This window comes from Ciconia boyciana, chromosome 14 (assembly GCF_034638445.1).
Source record: "Ciconia boyciana chromosome 14, ASM3463844v1, whole genome shotgun sequence".
Lineage (NCBI taxonomy): Eukaryota > Metazoa > Chordata > Aves > Ciconiiformes > Ciconiidae > Ciconia > Ciconia boyciana.
In genome coordinates this window covers 4540717-4557492 of record NC_132947.1, presented here as the reverse complement: position 1 = coordinate 4557492, position 16776 = coordinate 4540717, and the positions used below count along the sequence as shown (strand labels likewise).

The 16776-nt window shown below is 40.9% G+C and overlaps 1 protein-coding gene across 1 annotated transcript in view; it reads left to right on the top strand.

Moving 5' to 3' along the window:
- Positions 1–16776, top strand: part of CDH4 (cadherin 4) — a 468294-nt gene that overhangs the window by 295322 nt on the left and 156196 nt on the right. Inside the window, exon 4 of the mRNA XM_072879088.1 lies at positions 6168–6344. Within this exon, the coding sequence (XP_072735189.1) occupies positions 6168–6344 (177 nt within the window). The remainder of the gene's footprint in view (positions 1–6167; positions 6345–16776) is intronic.

Here is a 16776-nt window from a genome sequence, read left to right as displayed (position 1 = left end):
ACGCATTAATTTAATGCCCCTGCTGAAGAACTGTGCACGTTGGAACATCTTGCTGCTAAAACACTAGTTTTCAGAGCACTTTGACACAAATCATTCATGAATAGCAATTTATGCCATGATGGTAATGGGACGTGACATGAAGCTATCTTTGATTAAATTTACCACAGCTTACAACTATTAGTAAATAGAGCTAATATAGATAGTCATAATGGCTTTCTGGAAGGTGGATAAAGAGAAAAACAGATTATGGATTCCTTACCTGTGCGGTTCCTAAAGAATACCTTCATATAGATCGACTGTAATATGCGAAAGTCTGAAATAAAAAAGTCTGATCTTCCTAAAACTATTTTTTTCCCGTCTCCAACTTTGGCAAATTCAGCAATGACCTAAATAGAAAAGAATCAATTACCCTAAAATAAATAAATTTGCCTTTTGTTCTGCAACCCTTTCATTATACTATATGAGAACACAAAATGAAATATATCTCTCTGCTAAAGATCAAAAACTGGGGAAATGGTGCATTTTGGGAAAAAAGGGCTCATTCGTCCTCCACTGCCGTCCCTGATGTCAGCAAAATGTTGTCTCCTTAGAACAGAATTCATGCAAATGTTTATTTTGCAGCGCTCTCATGTTCCTTTGTTAAAGAACTAAGCTATATTTTCATTGTCTTATTTTCTGTTTGGTAAATATCATTTTCTCCTGTCCTTTCCGCAGCTACCATGGAAACAAGCAAAAATGCTTCAGATTAAATATTTTTAAATAGATTTTTTTTTCCTTGGTAGAAAACGGTACTAGTTTTCAAAATACGTATTGATGTAGGAGATGAAGGGAAGTATGTTTGAGCAATGGACTAAAGGTGGCTTTGTATCCCCATGTATTGATAAAAATATATTAAAAACACGTAGCCTCAGTTAAACCCTAGGAGTGACACTAGAAACAAAGCAAGCCAAGTATTATTTCTTTTCTGAAAAATGTCTAGTGTGAAGTGTTAAAGATCCTGTAAAAATAGTAAGACTGGCATACAAATAAAACACCAGTTAAATCGTAAATAATTTTGATACTTGGGAAATAAAAGCCTTATTACCTTTCCTCTGATCACAGGTACTTTTATTCCAAATGCAAGAATAATGTATTTTAGTGCTCAATCTAGAGCATTTTGTTTTGAGCCCTATAAAATTAATAATCTCCAATAAACGTACCCTAAGACGCACTGTTATTTATATGCAGAGAATGGTGGCTTATTTACCCAAACATTAGAGTGATCCAAAATGTTCAGCTAAGCAGGAACACAAAATATGATGTTATATTATGTAAATGGGTTTGTGATACGCTCTGCTGGATAATAACTTCCAGATGTCTCTGTAGCCAGAGGCTGACGGATATCAAAGGCAGGTTGGCTGGGAGGGGAGACGTGCCAGCTGGCGAGACTGGCTACTGCTAAGTGTAGCGGAAGGTGAAAGCTGGTATTTCTTCACACTCACTGGTTTTATTTGTGGACTAGTGAAAAGTCAGTGGCTCGCAGCCTTCTTTCACGAGCAGAGATGGGGCTCGGGGGGCTATAGGTATCCCACGTGTCCTGTTCTTTCAGTGAGTTATTTTTTGACCTCTTTTGTGAGTAGGGGTTGAGTTTAACCCGAGTCTCCCAAGAAATGAAAGGCTGACAAGCCATGGACTAACAGTGGCAGGAGCTCATAGACAGCCGCTAGATAGATGGCTATTCTGACTTATCTTTCATTGCGAGAGCTAAATGCAGACAAGGAATCTCCCTGAGCTCTCAACACCATGGCGTAAATGGAGCTAGTCGGAGTACCATACAGCCTCACCAGTTTGGAGTAAGGTTTCCTAAATCTGTTTGGTTTTAAAGTCTGACAGTCCCTAGGGGTTTAGCTACGTATCCTCTTCTGAATGCAGCAGGTGGTGTTCACCATCATTAAATGCAATGCTGGACTGAAAAGGGGTTGGAAATTACTCCTGTAAGATGCTACTGAAGTCACTGCCATGGACTTCAAGAAAGCCTTACACCTTCTGTGGAGCAACGTTTGAGAAGAAAAATCTTTGCACAGTCCTTACAGATGAGACTGTGCTGCCTTCAACCTCGCATTGCTTTCTGAGAGCTTGACCTGTCATCTCAGTGACAGGTTTCCGGTTGACTTCAGTATGTTTTAATTGACTTTAACTGATAGACAAAAAAAACCCCAAAAGAGTGGCAAGGGGAATTGTAGGGTAGATTCTGCCAAACTGTACTGCAGTTAATCCTCAGCTTCTTAGTGGGACTTCCTGATCAAACTCGGAGAGGATGCTTTCTGAGAGACTCTTCCCCTGTCCTACAGCTGCTCACAGCGAATATTGTAGTTGCTCTTTGCAGAGAAAGAAGGGTTTTATTAGCAGAAGACTCAATAGCTGCATTATGATTTGCCCACGCTGGCGTTGTGCATACATATGTTGCAGTTATGGGCCACAAGCCCATTGGAAGAGACACTGGACAACTCAGAGTAAAGTGTTGATCCCAGGGTTGCAGAATGTAGGCTTTAAATAATACCACTAGCACAGCACACTTTACATTGCTTCATTAGCAAACTCTAAAAAATTCTGCCCTAATATGAACGCTACGGCATTAGATCATACTGAATCCAAATTCATAACAAATTTACATCCCAGCATGGTCTTTTCTCCTGTTGTTTTTCTTCATCTCACACTTCGTAATCACTTTTTCTCCTTAACTTGAGGGTTTGCATCTGTTTTGGTTCAGCTGTATTTTTCTAGCTCATCAATGTCCTAAAGTAATAGACAGGTATAATTACTAAATTAGCTATCTGACTATTTTATATCCTCGTTTAATTGTCTGTCTATTGCCAAGCCCATGCTCACATGTACCATGCTTGGTGTTTGATCCTGTTGTAACAAATTATAAATGTCACCATGTAATTTTCAGAATGGAGAGTGGATTTAATTTTCCACTGGGCATGTGTTTCATGGACTGGCTTCTCTGTTTTGCTGCAAACGCCTATCATCCTTTCACCGAATGTAAGAGGGTGATGGCACATCACAAAAGCAACGGGAGGGAAGCCACCCTAAAGCAGTAGCACTAGAGGTGCTCAATTTGATTGTGAGAAGGACTATGGGCAGATTGTGTTCTGTGACGCTACAAAAGGTAGAGGAATGTCTTATCATTTGAAAATCTCTGCCTGAGATTCTGGAAAGCATATGGCCAGTAAGGCCATGAGAGAAGGAGCAGTTGTTGTCTCAGTGAAAACTGTTATTCAGCAAAAACAGAATTGGAAGCTGTATTTTATAATTAATTTAATTTGGTGTCACATTCTGCTTTTGAGTTGAACTTTAGATCTTTGCAAACTCGAAGGTAGGGGAGAGTTTTCTGGGGCTTGCGGTTAGTCGTTGCTGTTATTCCAGAGATGTTCTTGGATGTTTCAGTCAGAGATCTGAATAGTTCTGGCATTTGTACTCACCAGACTTTGTTACTGCATTTGTCTCACAGCTTTTAAACAGCAGAAAACATGTACAACATATTTAAACAACACCAGAGAAATTAAGGTCAGGAGAATGCATCGTCAACAAATGAAGATATAAAAGAGCTGTTGTTTAAAAAAAAAAAAATTGTTGTTGCAAGACGCTTTTGAAATTCTACATACCAAATTCAGAGTCATGTTGATGGTTTATTCTAATGTAGGAAAACATCATCAAGAGTGACAAGCAAGCTAGTCACTGTCTAGTCACCTGCCAGCAAATATTTCATAAAGACTAAAAAGGCTGGTACTGCCTTGCTGAGCTGACACTAATTATTTCAGTATACATGGAGCTTTGGGATTCGTGTTAATTCTCAAGTCTGTCTTTAGTTCAGACTCATTCCACTGTGTAAACTCAGCAGAGCACAAATTATTTGACCATCCTTTCATAATCTGTCCCCACGCTCACTTGACAATTATATAGACTGATCCAAATACCTGCTCTCAAAGGATCCCCATTTGGGAATCACAAGCCAATTAAAAAAAAAAAGGGGATATCCACTTTTCTGTAGCTCATGTCTGGTAGTCCTGTTTCATGTTGACATTCAGTTCTGGGTATCTTCTTTAGATAAGATTGTTTTCATCAGTGTTCAGAAAAGATACCTTTCTGGTGAGAAAACCCTTTTTAGATGAAAACTTTATCGGATATAGCATGTTGCATCCCATAGGAAGGATGAGCTCAACAGTACCTACCAATATCCTGAATATCCCAAGAAAGTCTCCCACTGCCGCATTATGATGCTGTTTCTTTGTTCATTACACACTTAAGTGAGTATTTTTAGAACAACATCTAAATATTCAACAGCAGTGTAGTGATCTTGCAGCAGCTTAGTGACGATGCTTGTAGAAGGTGTATAAAACAGCATTCAGGTGAACACAAAACAGCAGTCACCTTGGTGGCATGAGTTAGTGTGAGAGAGGATTTGAGAAACATGGCTGTATGTGTGACTGAAAAAGACCACGTTTGTCCGTTCTGTGAAATTTGAGCTCTGGAACTGATTCATTTTTAAGATTTGCAGTAAAAATAGCTGCATTTTTGCGCAAATGCTTCCAACCATTGCAGCCAGTGGATGTCTTCCCTCCACAGGTAACACAGATCGGAGCCATGATCAAGCTGTACGAGTGGCCTTGCTGTGATGTCCAACTTTCAGCATCCAGAAGATCCACACAGCTTTGGAGCCACCACTCAGTTCCATATACTGTTTAGATTTCATATACTGTATAGTTTTTAGGTGACTGCCTGCTTCATTGCACTTCCAAATCAAGAATTGAAATGTACTAATAGATGGATTTACATCAAACTATAAACCACGAAGCAATGATTCCTACTGAAATCAGTACCTACAGATAACTGCTTGCAAATGTTTGTAGGATGTTTGAGTTTGTACGTTTCGAGTAAGATTAAAAGTGAGTGTGGCTTAAAATTGCAGGAGCTTCAAAAAATACTTTGCTGGTTTTTCCTAGGTGTTCTGGGTTTTGGGGGTGTTGTTTCTTGCGTGGGGTTTTTTTGAGGAAAAATAGCTGAAAATTGTAAAATGCAGAGAATAGTGTTCCCACTGGATCTTACCTCAAGTGAAGAGAACGTGGCTTACAATCTTTCTGATTTATGAAAGTTTAAATATTTTCTGGTTGGAGTCCAGGTCACCATATGGTAAAAAAAAGCTAGTCTTTATTAGTTGTCTTTTCTGCGGACTTTCCAGAGGTAATGCCTGGAATCCTAGAAGGCCACAAGGTATTTAAGTATTGGGACTGGCTTACCTCTGAAGAGCTTCTCCAAATCTACATTTCATTGATTCATCATTCTGTAAGGCAGAAACTTTCTAATAATGAACCAGACTCTTTCTAATAAAGAACCAGACTCTCTCCAAACCATGGTCTCACCATTTCTATTTTTATGCTACAGCATTTTAATGTGTCCAACACTGAAGTATGCCATGGGCAGAATCCGTAGTTTAAAAAAAAAAATCACAAAGGACTCAAAAGCACCCCAGATAATGAAAATTGTTTTCTAACTGAGATGCGTTACACTTCCCAGGCTGCGTGGGGAGATGTGTGTTTGGGATTTGTGTTCAAACCCCAGCTCTTATAAAAAGGTCATTCCTCATGAAGCACTAAGAAGTTGAGCTAATTCACCTTTGCAGCTGTGGAGCTGACTCTCCCCTGGTTGTGATTCGTTTGGTTTGGTGGGATAAGTCGCAGAACCACAGACTGCAGGTTACTGTAACCCTGTTAATGCCAAGGAGGAGAGTAACTTCATACTATAAAACTGGGCCCATGACATAGGCCGTGAAGGAATTCTCTCCCTTTTTTTGTGTTCTGGTAGGTTGCATTTACTAGAAATTTGCAGAAACTTCTTTAACCCAATGTGCCACTGAAGCTCCCTGCAGCTGGTGTAATGAAGACGATATATTCTGGGAGGCATCTTGATTTGAGAGTGACAGCTCCATATATTTGTGAAAATGAAGTGGCAGCAGAGTTGCCAGTAAAGCATATTGTGTCTTTGTGATGCAGAAATATATCATGTAAATAACAATAATTTTCACAGTTACATGTGACCATTTGAACGCAGGGAAGCGCCGCTGCTGGGAGAAGTCCTAAGAAGCAAAGAAGCAGCTAACTGGTTTTGCTTGCTTGTTTCCAAAACAGCCAAAAGGAAGGAAGACCGTGCCCGGAGAACTGGCGCAGCAGCAAAGCGACACTCTGCTCCCGTGGCGCCAGCATCAGAGCACTAACGGCCTGCGGCGGCAAAAGCGAGACTGGGTCATTCCACCAATCAACGTGCCAGAAAACTCCAGAGGACCCTTTCCACAGCAGCTGGTTCGGGTAAGTTAAAAAAAGGAACAGAAATAATAATACTAATAATGGTAATCTTGCAGTGGGTCTAGTGAAGTAGTAGGTGTGGTCCAAGCTCATGGCATGGGAAGTCTGGCTCAAAGCACAGGCTCTCTGCTCTTCCTCCCTCATGCAAGAAAAGTTGCCTTTTACACGCTGCTGAAACGCTTCTTTTCCAAAGCATCTTGCCCCAGTTTTCCCTCCCCCAGCTGAACGGCAGCCTAATCGCCTCCTTCCAGCCAGTCCCTCAAGAGACGCTGGCGTTGCTGCCAAGATGGCACTTTGCCCACGCTCTCATCCAGAAAACGGCTGCAGGTGTAAAGCTGGGCTTGGTGACACCCAGCGACGAGGGGGTGCGGCATCCTTCCCTTCCCTTCCTTCGCAGAGCCGGAGTACAGATGCGTGGCGGGGCTCGAGGAAGTTGGCTGCCTGCCGCTGCTGCAGATGGATCCCTCAGCCTCTGTATGTTGCTAGTTTCTTTCTTTACAAGGATGATCTCTGAGATCAAGTTTACCCATGTGGTTTTCTGTGATGATTATTGGAGGACAGGAAAAGAAAAAGAAGGGAAAAGGGGCCTTTGACAGACACATTTGGTTGGTACATTATTGCTGTTGATAAGTGTTAGCAAAATACAAATAAATGTTACTATTCCTCTTGCGGGTGCTGGTTTCAGTTTTTGGAGCAGTAGAAAGATTAGCTGTAAAAAAAAGAATTCCCTGGCAGACTTTTTCAGCTCTTCCCTTGGAAGAAAATGGCGACAGTTACAAAATTTCAGAACTTTTGAGCAACAGTGGTGTGTCATTGGCATCCCTTCTCAGGAAGTTCACCTAGTCATCTTGAAACAGTGCCTGGATTCAAATGAGTTGTCATCATTACCTGTTTCACACTGATTAGCTGATACTCTTCTGCACAACCCATGTCTGGGAGGAAGAAAGGAGCTTGCTGAGTGCTTTAGAAGTTCAGGTAAACTTTGCAATGACTCATGGAATGACTGAAGGTGCATGTTCCCAATTCACCAAGTATTGGGTAAACTTGAATTGTTGGTGTCATTTCTTTGTGCAATTAGGGGAGTACGACAAAGAATACAAAAGCAGCAGGGGGCAAATGTTTTTATGTCTGTCCTGGAAAAACACGGAGGGAAGCCAAGGAGTCTTTGTGTGGTCAGCAGTGCTGGGTATGGAGTGACCCATTAATGTGTTGTCCTACTAAGCTGAAGAAATGTCTGAAGAGAATAACCTGATGTGTCAAAAATATCTTCCTAGATCAGATTAATAATTTAGATTAATTCCTGAATTCCTGTGAAAAATAAGCAGATTACTTGCAAAATGAACTTATGCCCTGTTCCACTCCCTGCTGGTTTCTTTTGAGCTTTGACTAGACAGTGAGAGGGCAACTTGGCACCAGCTTACCGTGGCAAATTTGTTGATTTACAAGGACTGAAATCTCTGTGGCACTTTTTCCCCCCTACAGCCTGGAGATGAAACAGAAGGGCTCAAGAATGCAAAACTCCAGTATTAATGAAAGTGACAAATAATCAATTTTATATAGGTACAGAAGAATTGATATTCATCACTTAAGCTACTAGTAACCTTGGAAAGATAACCTAGCTGATGGAAACACAGAGCTCCCAGAGTTTCAGCAATACATTCCGTTGCAGTTTTTAAATACAGATGCTAGAGGAAACACTGAAAATGAAGTAAAAAATGGGGTGGGAAGGAAAGAAAAGGCTTACAAAGGGCTGCTTTCCTTTTCACCTGACGTACAGAAAGTATTGTAATGACAGGGGAGATCATAGAAAGAGTGCAAATCGATTAAGCGTGAGACCCCTGATGTTTCAGGCTTGGGTTGAGTTTCTGCTCATCTGCAGCATCTGGCTTGTTTGCTGGCCCCTGAATGTGAAGCTTGGGTGATTCCTAGCAGGAGTTACAGCTTCCCCTCTTAGACTTTGCTCTTTAATTATCTAGAATAGGACAAATCAACATCTTCAAAGACCAGCACTATCTGATTGTTTCCATCCACATAATCTTCAGATTGTCCTGAAGCATTCTGCTGTCTTCTAGATCTAGGTAACAGTTTTGATCTAATTTCCCATGCTTTTGCTCACTGGGTACTGAATATTTTTGTGTCCGTCTGCTCACAAACTGGAGCTAGAAGTGCACATGTGAAGTTACAGCTCAGATCCCATTTGTACGGGAGGAAGTCTGTCACAGTTTTCTCTGCTACTTTATATAAAACGTTCAAACCTAACGCTAGTTCCTGGACACTGAACTTTTTTTGGTCCAGAGCCATGCTTGAGCTTACATTTTATAGGTATAACTAATGGAAACCAGTCCCTCCATTATGCTATCTTTGGTTCTGGTTACCTCCAAGGAGAGGAAGGGATGGCATGAAAAATCTGAATATTAAAAAACCAAAAAGCCTTACCAGAAGTACATTTTCATAGTACCACTTGCTGTTTGCGTTTTTATAGGTCAGACTAATTTGAAATGCATAGGCAAGCCTTTTGGGTTCCCTCCTACTCCTGCTTCCTATTGTGAAGGTAAAAATTCCATTTTATGGAAGTTGATTAGTTACTTGTCAGTATTTTTAGCAAGGCTGTGCCTGAATGAAGTTTAAATCATAGCAAAGGTGAATGCAGCTTGATGGGAGCCACATACCTCAAAATGCAGCCCTATCTGGTTCAGCTGGGATCAACTATAATTCTCTGCTCATTAAACCATTTCATTCTGATAAAATACATTAAATGAAAAAGTTTTTAGAAAAAAAGAAATAAGGAAGGCTCCACAACATTATCCCTGCCAAAAAACCCCTCTGTTAATTACAGGGTTTTTTCTTTCAAAGGAACATCCGTGTCTGTTCATATGCATCAACCACACTAACTAGGAAATTTATTTCAGAAAAATAATATGTAAAAAATAATAATAGGAATTTCTGATTAGTTTTGGCTGCTGAAAAGATTTACTTATTCTTCAAAGAGTTTAAATAAATATCTGACATGTATAAGCTAAAAATAATTTTTATTGGTATAAAAAATGTTTTGCAAATTTTGGTTTTGTCTTTGAGCTGAGAAAACAGTTATCAAATTTTATTGATATATGCTTATTTATTTTGCAAACATTTATGAAAATCTTGGGTTTCATTTTCTTGTGCTTCACTTCCACCTTTGTATTAGGAATAATATTTTACATGCTGTGAAATATTTTATTGTAGTGAGGATAATTTCATTACTAATTGTCAGGTACTCTCGTTATTATAACTATGAGGTCCATAAAAATGCCTATTAAAAATAGAAAAACAATATGAAATCCCCCTCCTTCTCCAAGCAAATGAGTCATGCAGGCACACTGATCACCTAAGATAATATATTAAATAGTTGCGCCCTTGCTGGGCACCATCTATTTTCTCACTGACTCATACTTTTTAGCTACATGTGTAGCTAATTCTTAATTATCTATTATCTAATTATCTATTAGCTAATCTTGTATTTCATCCTCTTTTGAACTTCAAAAAGTATCTCAGTGTTGGATCCACATGCAAGTCTCTAGCTTCTTCTAACAGGAATCTTGAGTCAGTTTTCAAGGCTGAAGTCTTGGCCCATCTCACTGGGCCGCATGAAAATCATTTATTTAAAAGACCAGCAGTCTTGGGCAGGACTGGCCTTTGGTCATGGCATGCTTAGATAACGGGCTCCTCTATCAACCACTGCAACCGATTCACCTTTATGAATGCTCCAAACTTCTAACTTTATCTCCAGGGCCTTTCTAGAGCTCTTAAGAGCCGACTGTCTCTAAGTTGATCTGCATAGACCCTAATTTTTCCAGCTTGCCTTTATTAAACTTGGAAGTGAAGAATGTGGTATTTGCCCATTAGATCTCTTATGATAAACAACTTGTTCATTCTCATTACACCAGCATGAAAATGCACTGAGGATGACCGAGGCAGGGTCTTGGTGCTCTTACAAACTGCCTTGATTGCGTGCTACAGGCACAGCATGCTCTCTCATATCCGAGCGCTGGTAATCTCAGACACAAGAATACTAGAAATAATCTAATGTTTATAACAGGGAATAAGAGGGAAGGATGCATTTTATGTAAATTTAATCAGAAAGTCCTGAAGTGGTTTGGAAAGTTGGAGGAATATAATATACCTGAAGACTCTTGCATTGCTTCTTAGCAGAGGTGTCATTGATTGGTTGGGTTTTGTGCAGCATGCTGCATGTTAGTGGAGCAGAGAGCTCTTCTTAGCGCACAAGAAAACCCCACGGTGGACTCATGGGTGGTTTTAGCACATGTTAAGCTATACGGTGAAATTGGATACTTAATAGGAAAAAAGTTGACAGCACACTCAAGAGCTCCACAGCCTATTTGTGTGCCGTAGCCCATCCTGGCGCAGGAAATAGGTGCAGCGAGACAGTTCTCCAAGAGCCTAAAATCCCAGTGTTGGAGATACACGAGGTATATACTGAGCTGTGAAATCCCCGCCAGCTTGGACCATCAGCCCTCAATATTGCCATTTCCTTTGCTCATCATGGCTATTTCAGCATGCACCTTTGCACTGTTTTAAGTAGTTTTATTGTAGGAAATCCCTCATGCCTCCTCTATCAACCACATTGCTTACTGCTGTGAAATCGGCAGTTCAGAATCCATTAACTCCCAGCTACAAGACAGATGGCATCTGTCTGTGGTGAGAGAAGGTTTGTTGAGAAAAGGCCTTGCAAATGCTTCCCGAAGGGCATCAGACCTTACTTTTCCTGCGAGAGATGCTGACAGCCTCAGTTACAAATAGGCCTAGATCTTCCTTGTTCTTCATGGGAACAGGTGTTTCTTTTGCCTTACCAACCACCAAAAAAAAAAAAAAAAATTGCTAGTTCTGGCTCTCAGTACATCTTGTCTTTGGTATCCCTGTGAGCATCACCAGCTGAAATTCAGAAATTAGGCGATTTGGTCTTTATTGTGACAGTCAGAGAGATCAGAAGGAGCAAGCCCAGAGGGTGGAGAGGAAATGGCACATGGTGCATGTTGTGTTGCTCTGTACAGGCACAGCTTTTCTCATAAAGATGGCTAAAGGATGTAGATTGCAACAGCTCTTGGCTCGTGACTGTGATTTCACGCCACAAACCAACCTGACACCAAAGAGAGAAAGATTAGCAGTAAAATGATTCATTAAGCATTTTCTGTTGCCACGGTCTTGGCTCTGGTATTGATCTGTCCTCTGTGTGTGTGTTACCAAACCAGGACTCGGCACACTTGGAATGAATGGAGAAAGGGAAATAGGACACATTGCTACTTTCTTGACACGTGCATTTGAAATTTCTTATAAACATGCAGTTTAAAGCAGGTTCCTAAATATATACCACACTATAGATATTCCTCAAACTACGCTCCTTTGTTTGCCTTCTCCCTGGCGTATGAAGATGTCATTCTTAATCTACAGCATTTCACAGAAATAGAAGGCCAGATCCTGATGTAAATTCATGCATCTCTGCCAAAGCTGGTGGGGCTACACCAGCGTATACCATTTGGGAATCTAGGTCGAAGAAAGCAGATGCCCAGTGCTTTATGGGCTTTCCATGCACACGCACACACAGCATTATGGATTGAAAAGTGCAGCTACAGCATAAATGCTCCATTTGAAATTCTCTTACAACAGCATTCAAGCCTATACTGTAATTATACATATTGTATTTCCTTGTATTCAGACCCATGGGGAATTTATATTGTCCTTGCTAAAGCCAGAGGGACTGAAGGAAAGCAGTCATTTAATGATTCAGCTGTCTTGGGCTCTATGATTTAATCAATCATATGAAAGAAATTTTTAGATTCTTTGTGTTTAGAGTTCTCTTGTCTGAGCAGAAAATGTTCCCTTTTTGAATTGCTTTAATAGCTGTATTTATGCAGCTGAAAGTTCCTTAAGAAATGAAAGTAAAATCAAATTGCTGAGAATGCCTAGATAATTTATCGGAGAATATTCAATTAGAATATATTAATATTTTAGATTTCCATCATTAATTTAATATTCAGAGATTTAATTTAGTCGTTGAATTGCTGTAGTGCCATGCGTGGGTAGATTGTTAGGCTGAGTGCTTGGAACACCTGCCACAAATGGGTGAATCTCACTTTGATTCCCAAGAGCACAAATGCCTTTCTACTGACATAAGTCTTGCAGCAAAAACTCAGACACTAAATCTTGCCTGTGCTCTGCATTTTTCCATAATTGCAGAACGGAGTAATACAATCTTCAAGCAGAAATACATGCAAGAGCCTTATTTATTTATGTATTCAAATCCAGACTGAGGGAGAATTTGGTGCTTTGTGGTTCTGAGTTTGTCAGTGTATTACTGAAGAATTTCATTTTGCCAGCCGGCCTTGTTACTTACTCAAGGAGAACCGTCATGAGTGAGTTTGGGATTTTAAGGTGATTGACACTTTGCAGACAAAAATCAAGGACTCCCATTGCCCAGTTCAGCTATAAATACTGCCCTTGAGATTTTGCCATTTTCCAGGATGCTTTGGGAATAGTAACATGAGTGGAAAAAAGCCCCACTAAATAATAAAAACACACTAAATCATAAAATGCCATGTGATTTGGAAGTGATAAATTTCCATCAGATATAGTCCCAGTTGCATGAAAGAAATGGAACCAATTTTTAATTTCCCACACAACATAAAAACTGAGATTCTCAGAAGCCATTGGCAGCGACGAGTCTGCTCCCACTCTGATCGGGAAGTATCAGCATGAAATTTCAGAAGTCTTAAAATTCATTGATAATATTTCTGATTTTCTTCAGGTTTAAGCAGAATCTCAGGATGATACTTTTTTTGGTTGATTGTTTATAGTATGGGTTAAAGTCAGGTTGGGGTCCAGGTGCCATCATTACAGGATCAGTGTTGGTGCTTGGCGCTTGGTGTCTTAAGACTTACATCCATGTACATGGATCGTTACCTACTGTTGGTACAAATTCTGGTCAGATTTGTGCTAATACATTCCTAGAAAGGAAAGCCATCATGTAGCTACCAATTTTGCAAGCACAAAAAACGGAGAGGTTATGAAGAATGAAGGACAGTGAAAATCTGGGGTGCAGTGAGTCAAACCGAGAGGGTACTGGGATAACAGACCTTTGGTCTGACCTCATGTATGATATTTTAAACTGTTTTGCAGTCATTCAGCATCCCTGTGAGGCAGTGGGGTAGGATATACTAGCAGGTATTTGTGACCCTACCACCAACTGCTACTTGTCAAATAAAAATTTTAGGTTAGATCCGTATAGTCTTTGCTTAGGTATTCTTCCATACAGGATCTGATTTTTCAACGTGTTTGCATAAGTGAGGATTGTCTTTCTTTCACAAATAAGAAACCGAGGCAGAAAAGATGAGTGGCTTTGTTCAAGACCACAGAGCTGTTGCCATGGCCATGAGCAGCACTCTCCAGTTATCAGCACCTGGGCCTGTCCTTGGGTTATTTGAAGAATCTCATAATGGACTTGGGTTTTATTGAGTATTCAGAAATCTTTTGTTGATGGTTATATTCAGTCACTTCATTTTGTGTCTGAGTTCAGCTGCTACATCTGTGCATCGGGTCTGCTAATGTGCAGGCTTGTTTTTACAGTGATTCAAAGGTCCTTGTCTGCCACGATCCAGGGACTAAGCAGCAGTTCCCTTTCTCTGCTGGGTGTCAGTCGATTCCTCCGCCACCCCCCCCATCCAGCCCTTACCTTTTAGCTCCTGCTCCAAGTTCACCTCGGGAGCAGGAAATGTAGGAAGCACAGAAGGATAAGTACCCCTCACCTTGAACTGTCTTACCAGGCATACTGCAAAATAGTTCATCAATCACTCCAAAGAGTATTTAGCTGCAATACCCCATTGCACATATTGCAACATATCATTACATCCCCATCCTCTCCAGAAAGTGAGATAACTGTAATAGCCGTTCAGTATGGCTGTCATTATATGTAAAGGCAAAGACAGGAAGGCATAGTCAGAGCTAATGTACACAGCTCATGAAAGCTATTGAAAATCTGTAAAGACAGAGTGTACACAAAAACAGAGGGTTAATTTACTAAGAAAAAAGCTTTGGTTTTGCTCATGCCTTTTCCAAAGAAAAATAGTAATAATGGAAAAAGCGGAGACACAAACAGAGACAAAGAACTTGCAATCTGCCTCTCTGCTGCAGTAGTTCATTATTTAACACTCATCACCCACATTAGTAATAGGTTACTGTGGGACTTAGTTTCTTTGATGAGTTGAAATGGAGTCCCGAAGACATAGTGGCACTGTGTGGGTGTGAGTTTGGATTTGCAGAATGGTAGTGCAGATATAACCTTGACAGCTAGGCTGTTGCTGAAATTCACTGTATCAGGCTGGAATGAGATAGGAAGCAAGAAACCCATCCACGCTTTTTCTTTCCTTACTATTGCATATGTTCTTGCTAGTCTGCACCGCTGAAGAATTAAATTCAGCACCCTGGAATTTCAGATGTCAGCTTTTAAGATTTTAGAGAATTTACTCTTGGGCTAATTTTAAGCTTTCAGTGCTGCAGTTAATTGTTTTATTTGTCACTGCTGAGATTTTCAGTGATAAAGGTGTCACCATCTCAATCCTTTCTCAGCTGTCTCCAGTGCAGACTGATGAGAGGTGTAAGCCATGGTTAGATGATGGGGCAGCAAAGAGTGGATGTGCCGGAGGTTACCACAGTTTTCATTAAAGGCCCCATTTCTTTGCAACTTCTTCTTTCCCATAGCTCTTACCATTTTTTTAATAATTACCATATTTTAAATAACATTCATATTTGTAGCTGATTTCCTTAATTTAAAGGACATTTTCCTCCTATCCGAACAGTTAGACAACTTAAAAACAAACAAACAAAACCTTGGATTATGTTAAGGGAAACATTGTGCCCAAGGCAGTTTGGGTATCTGCAGATGGTACTGAACATTTTGGCCCTTGTTCAGCAGAGATTTTAAGTACGTGCCTAATTCTGAGCCTTTAAGTAGCTCCAGTGGCTCTTCTGAGTCTATTTAGTGGCTGGAAACTAAGGACACAAATAGTGCCTTACTGGATTAAGATCAAGCATTCAGCATTATGCAGTACCAACCTCTTTGGCCATGCTTACAGTTTTTCTTAGATTCCTGATTTTATTTACACTTCTCTGCGTGTACTGCAAGCGTACAGACACCACAGTTCCAGATGTACACACACATCCAAGCCTTTGCATATGTCACGCAAGCATATTCCTTTTCTCCTAACAGACGCCAAGCCAGAAGCCTACCCTGAAAAGCCAGCTACTAGACCTTGGTTTCATGTTTTTGGCACTAGGTAAAGAGAGATGAAATTCTGTTCCTTCCATGAACCAACAGAAACTCATGCATCCCCAAAAGCCCCTGCAGCAGGGTGAGCTGGGCAGGGTGAGCTCGCCCTTTAAGAGGGACGGGGGTTTGGCAAAAGGTGCAGGAGGTTTTGCCTTCCTCTCCGTGGAGAAATGAGGTGTGTTTGACTGCAGCTGACCCTGACTGCCGGCACTCTGTGGAAAAAGCCTCTAGGAAGAGCAGGGGCTGTTTATGCTTCATTAAAGGATGAGGTAGACGTGCTGGCGAAGGACTTCAAGGTGAGTGACTTTTCAGAGCATGGTGCAGGGCTCAGCTAGAAGCCACTGGAGGGGAAAGCAAAAGAGGCTGCTCTGAGCAAAGCTCAGGTGTTTTGTGTAAAAGAGAGTAAGCTAGCAAAAGAGTGAAAATGAGAATTTGGTGTGGTTTGTGGTGTCATTTCATATTGATGAAGGGCTGCTGAGCGTGCACCCAGCCTCGCACGGCCCTGGCGAGGCCCTGTGCTGCGCAGGGTTGTGCTTCATCACTAATCTATTCCTGGACGCCGACAGCCAAGTGGGGAGATAGTGGCTGGGGGATGAGGAATCAGCATGGGCTGTTAGTCCAATAAGACGATGTTTTAGAAAACTTTCACGTAACTTGTATAAAGGGTCTCTTCCCTGCCTCAGATCTGTGCATGGTTTCTGGGATGTGTGTGTATATATATATATGCACATACATATGAGAGATAGCTGGAAAAAAGTCATGCAGAGTATTCAGCCTTGTCATAATGAACTCCCTGGGCGTGCCCGCCCCCTGCAAAGCCGTACCTGACTAATTCCACTTTGGGGACTGTATTTTGGAGACCAGGACTAAGCCTCTATGACTCAAGTTATAAACTTCTAAAACCAAAAGTTTCTAGTGGAAATATTAATAGACCCTTAAATGCCATAGTGCTGGCAGGCATCGCTGGGACAGTTCACCTTCCTGACTCCTTTTTTCACTCGTGATCTCCGCTCATTTTAATCGAAACATTACATGACCTGAGGAGGTATTTGCATCTGTACTTGCATTTACAGTCCTTTGAGGCTGTTTTGCAGTTGACTTATTTGTTTGATTTGTGCC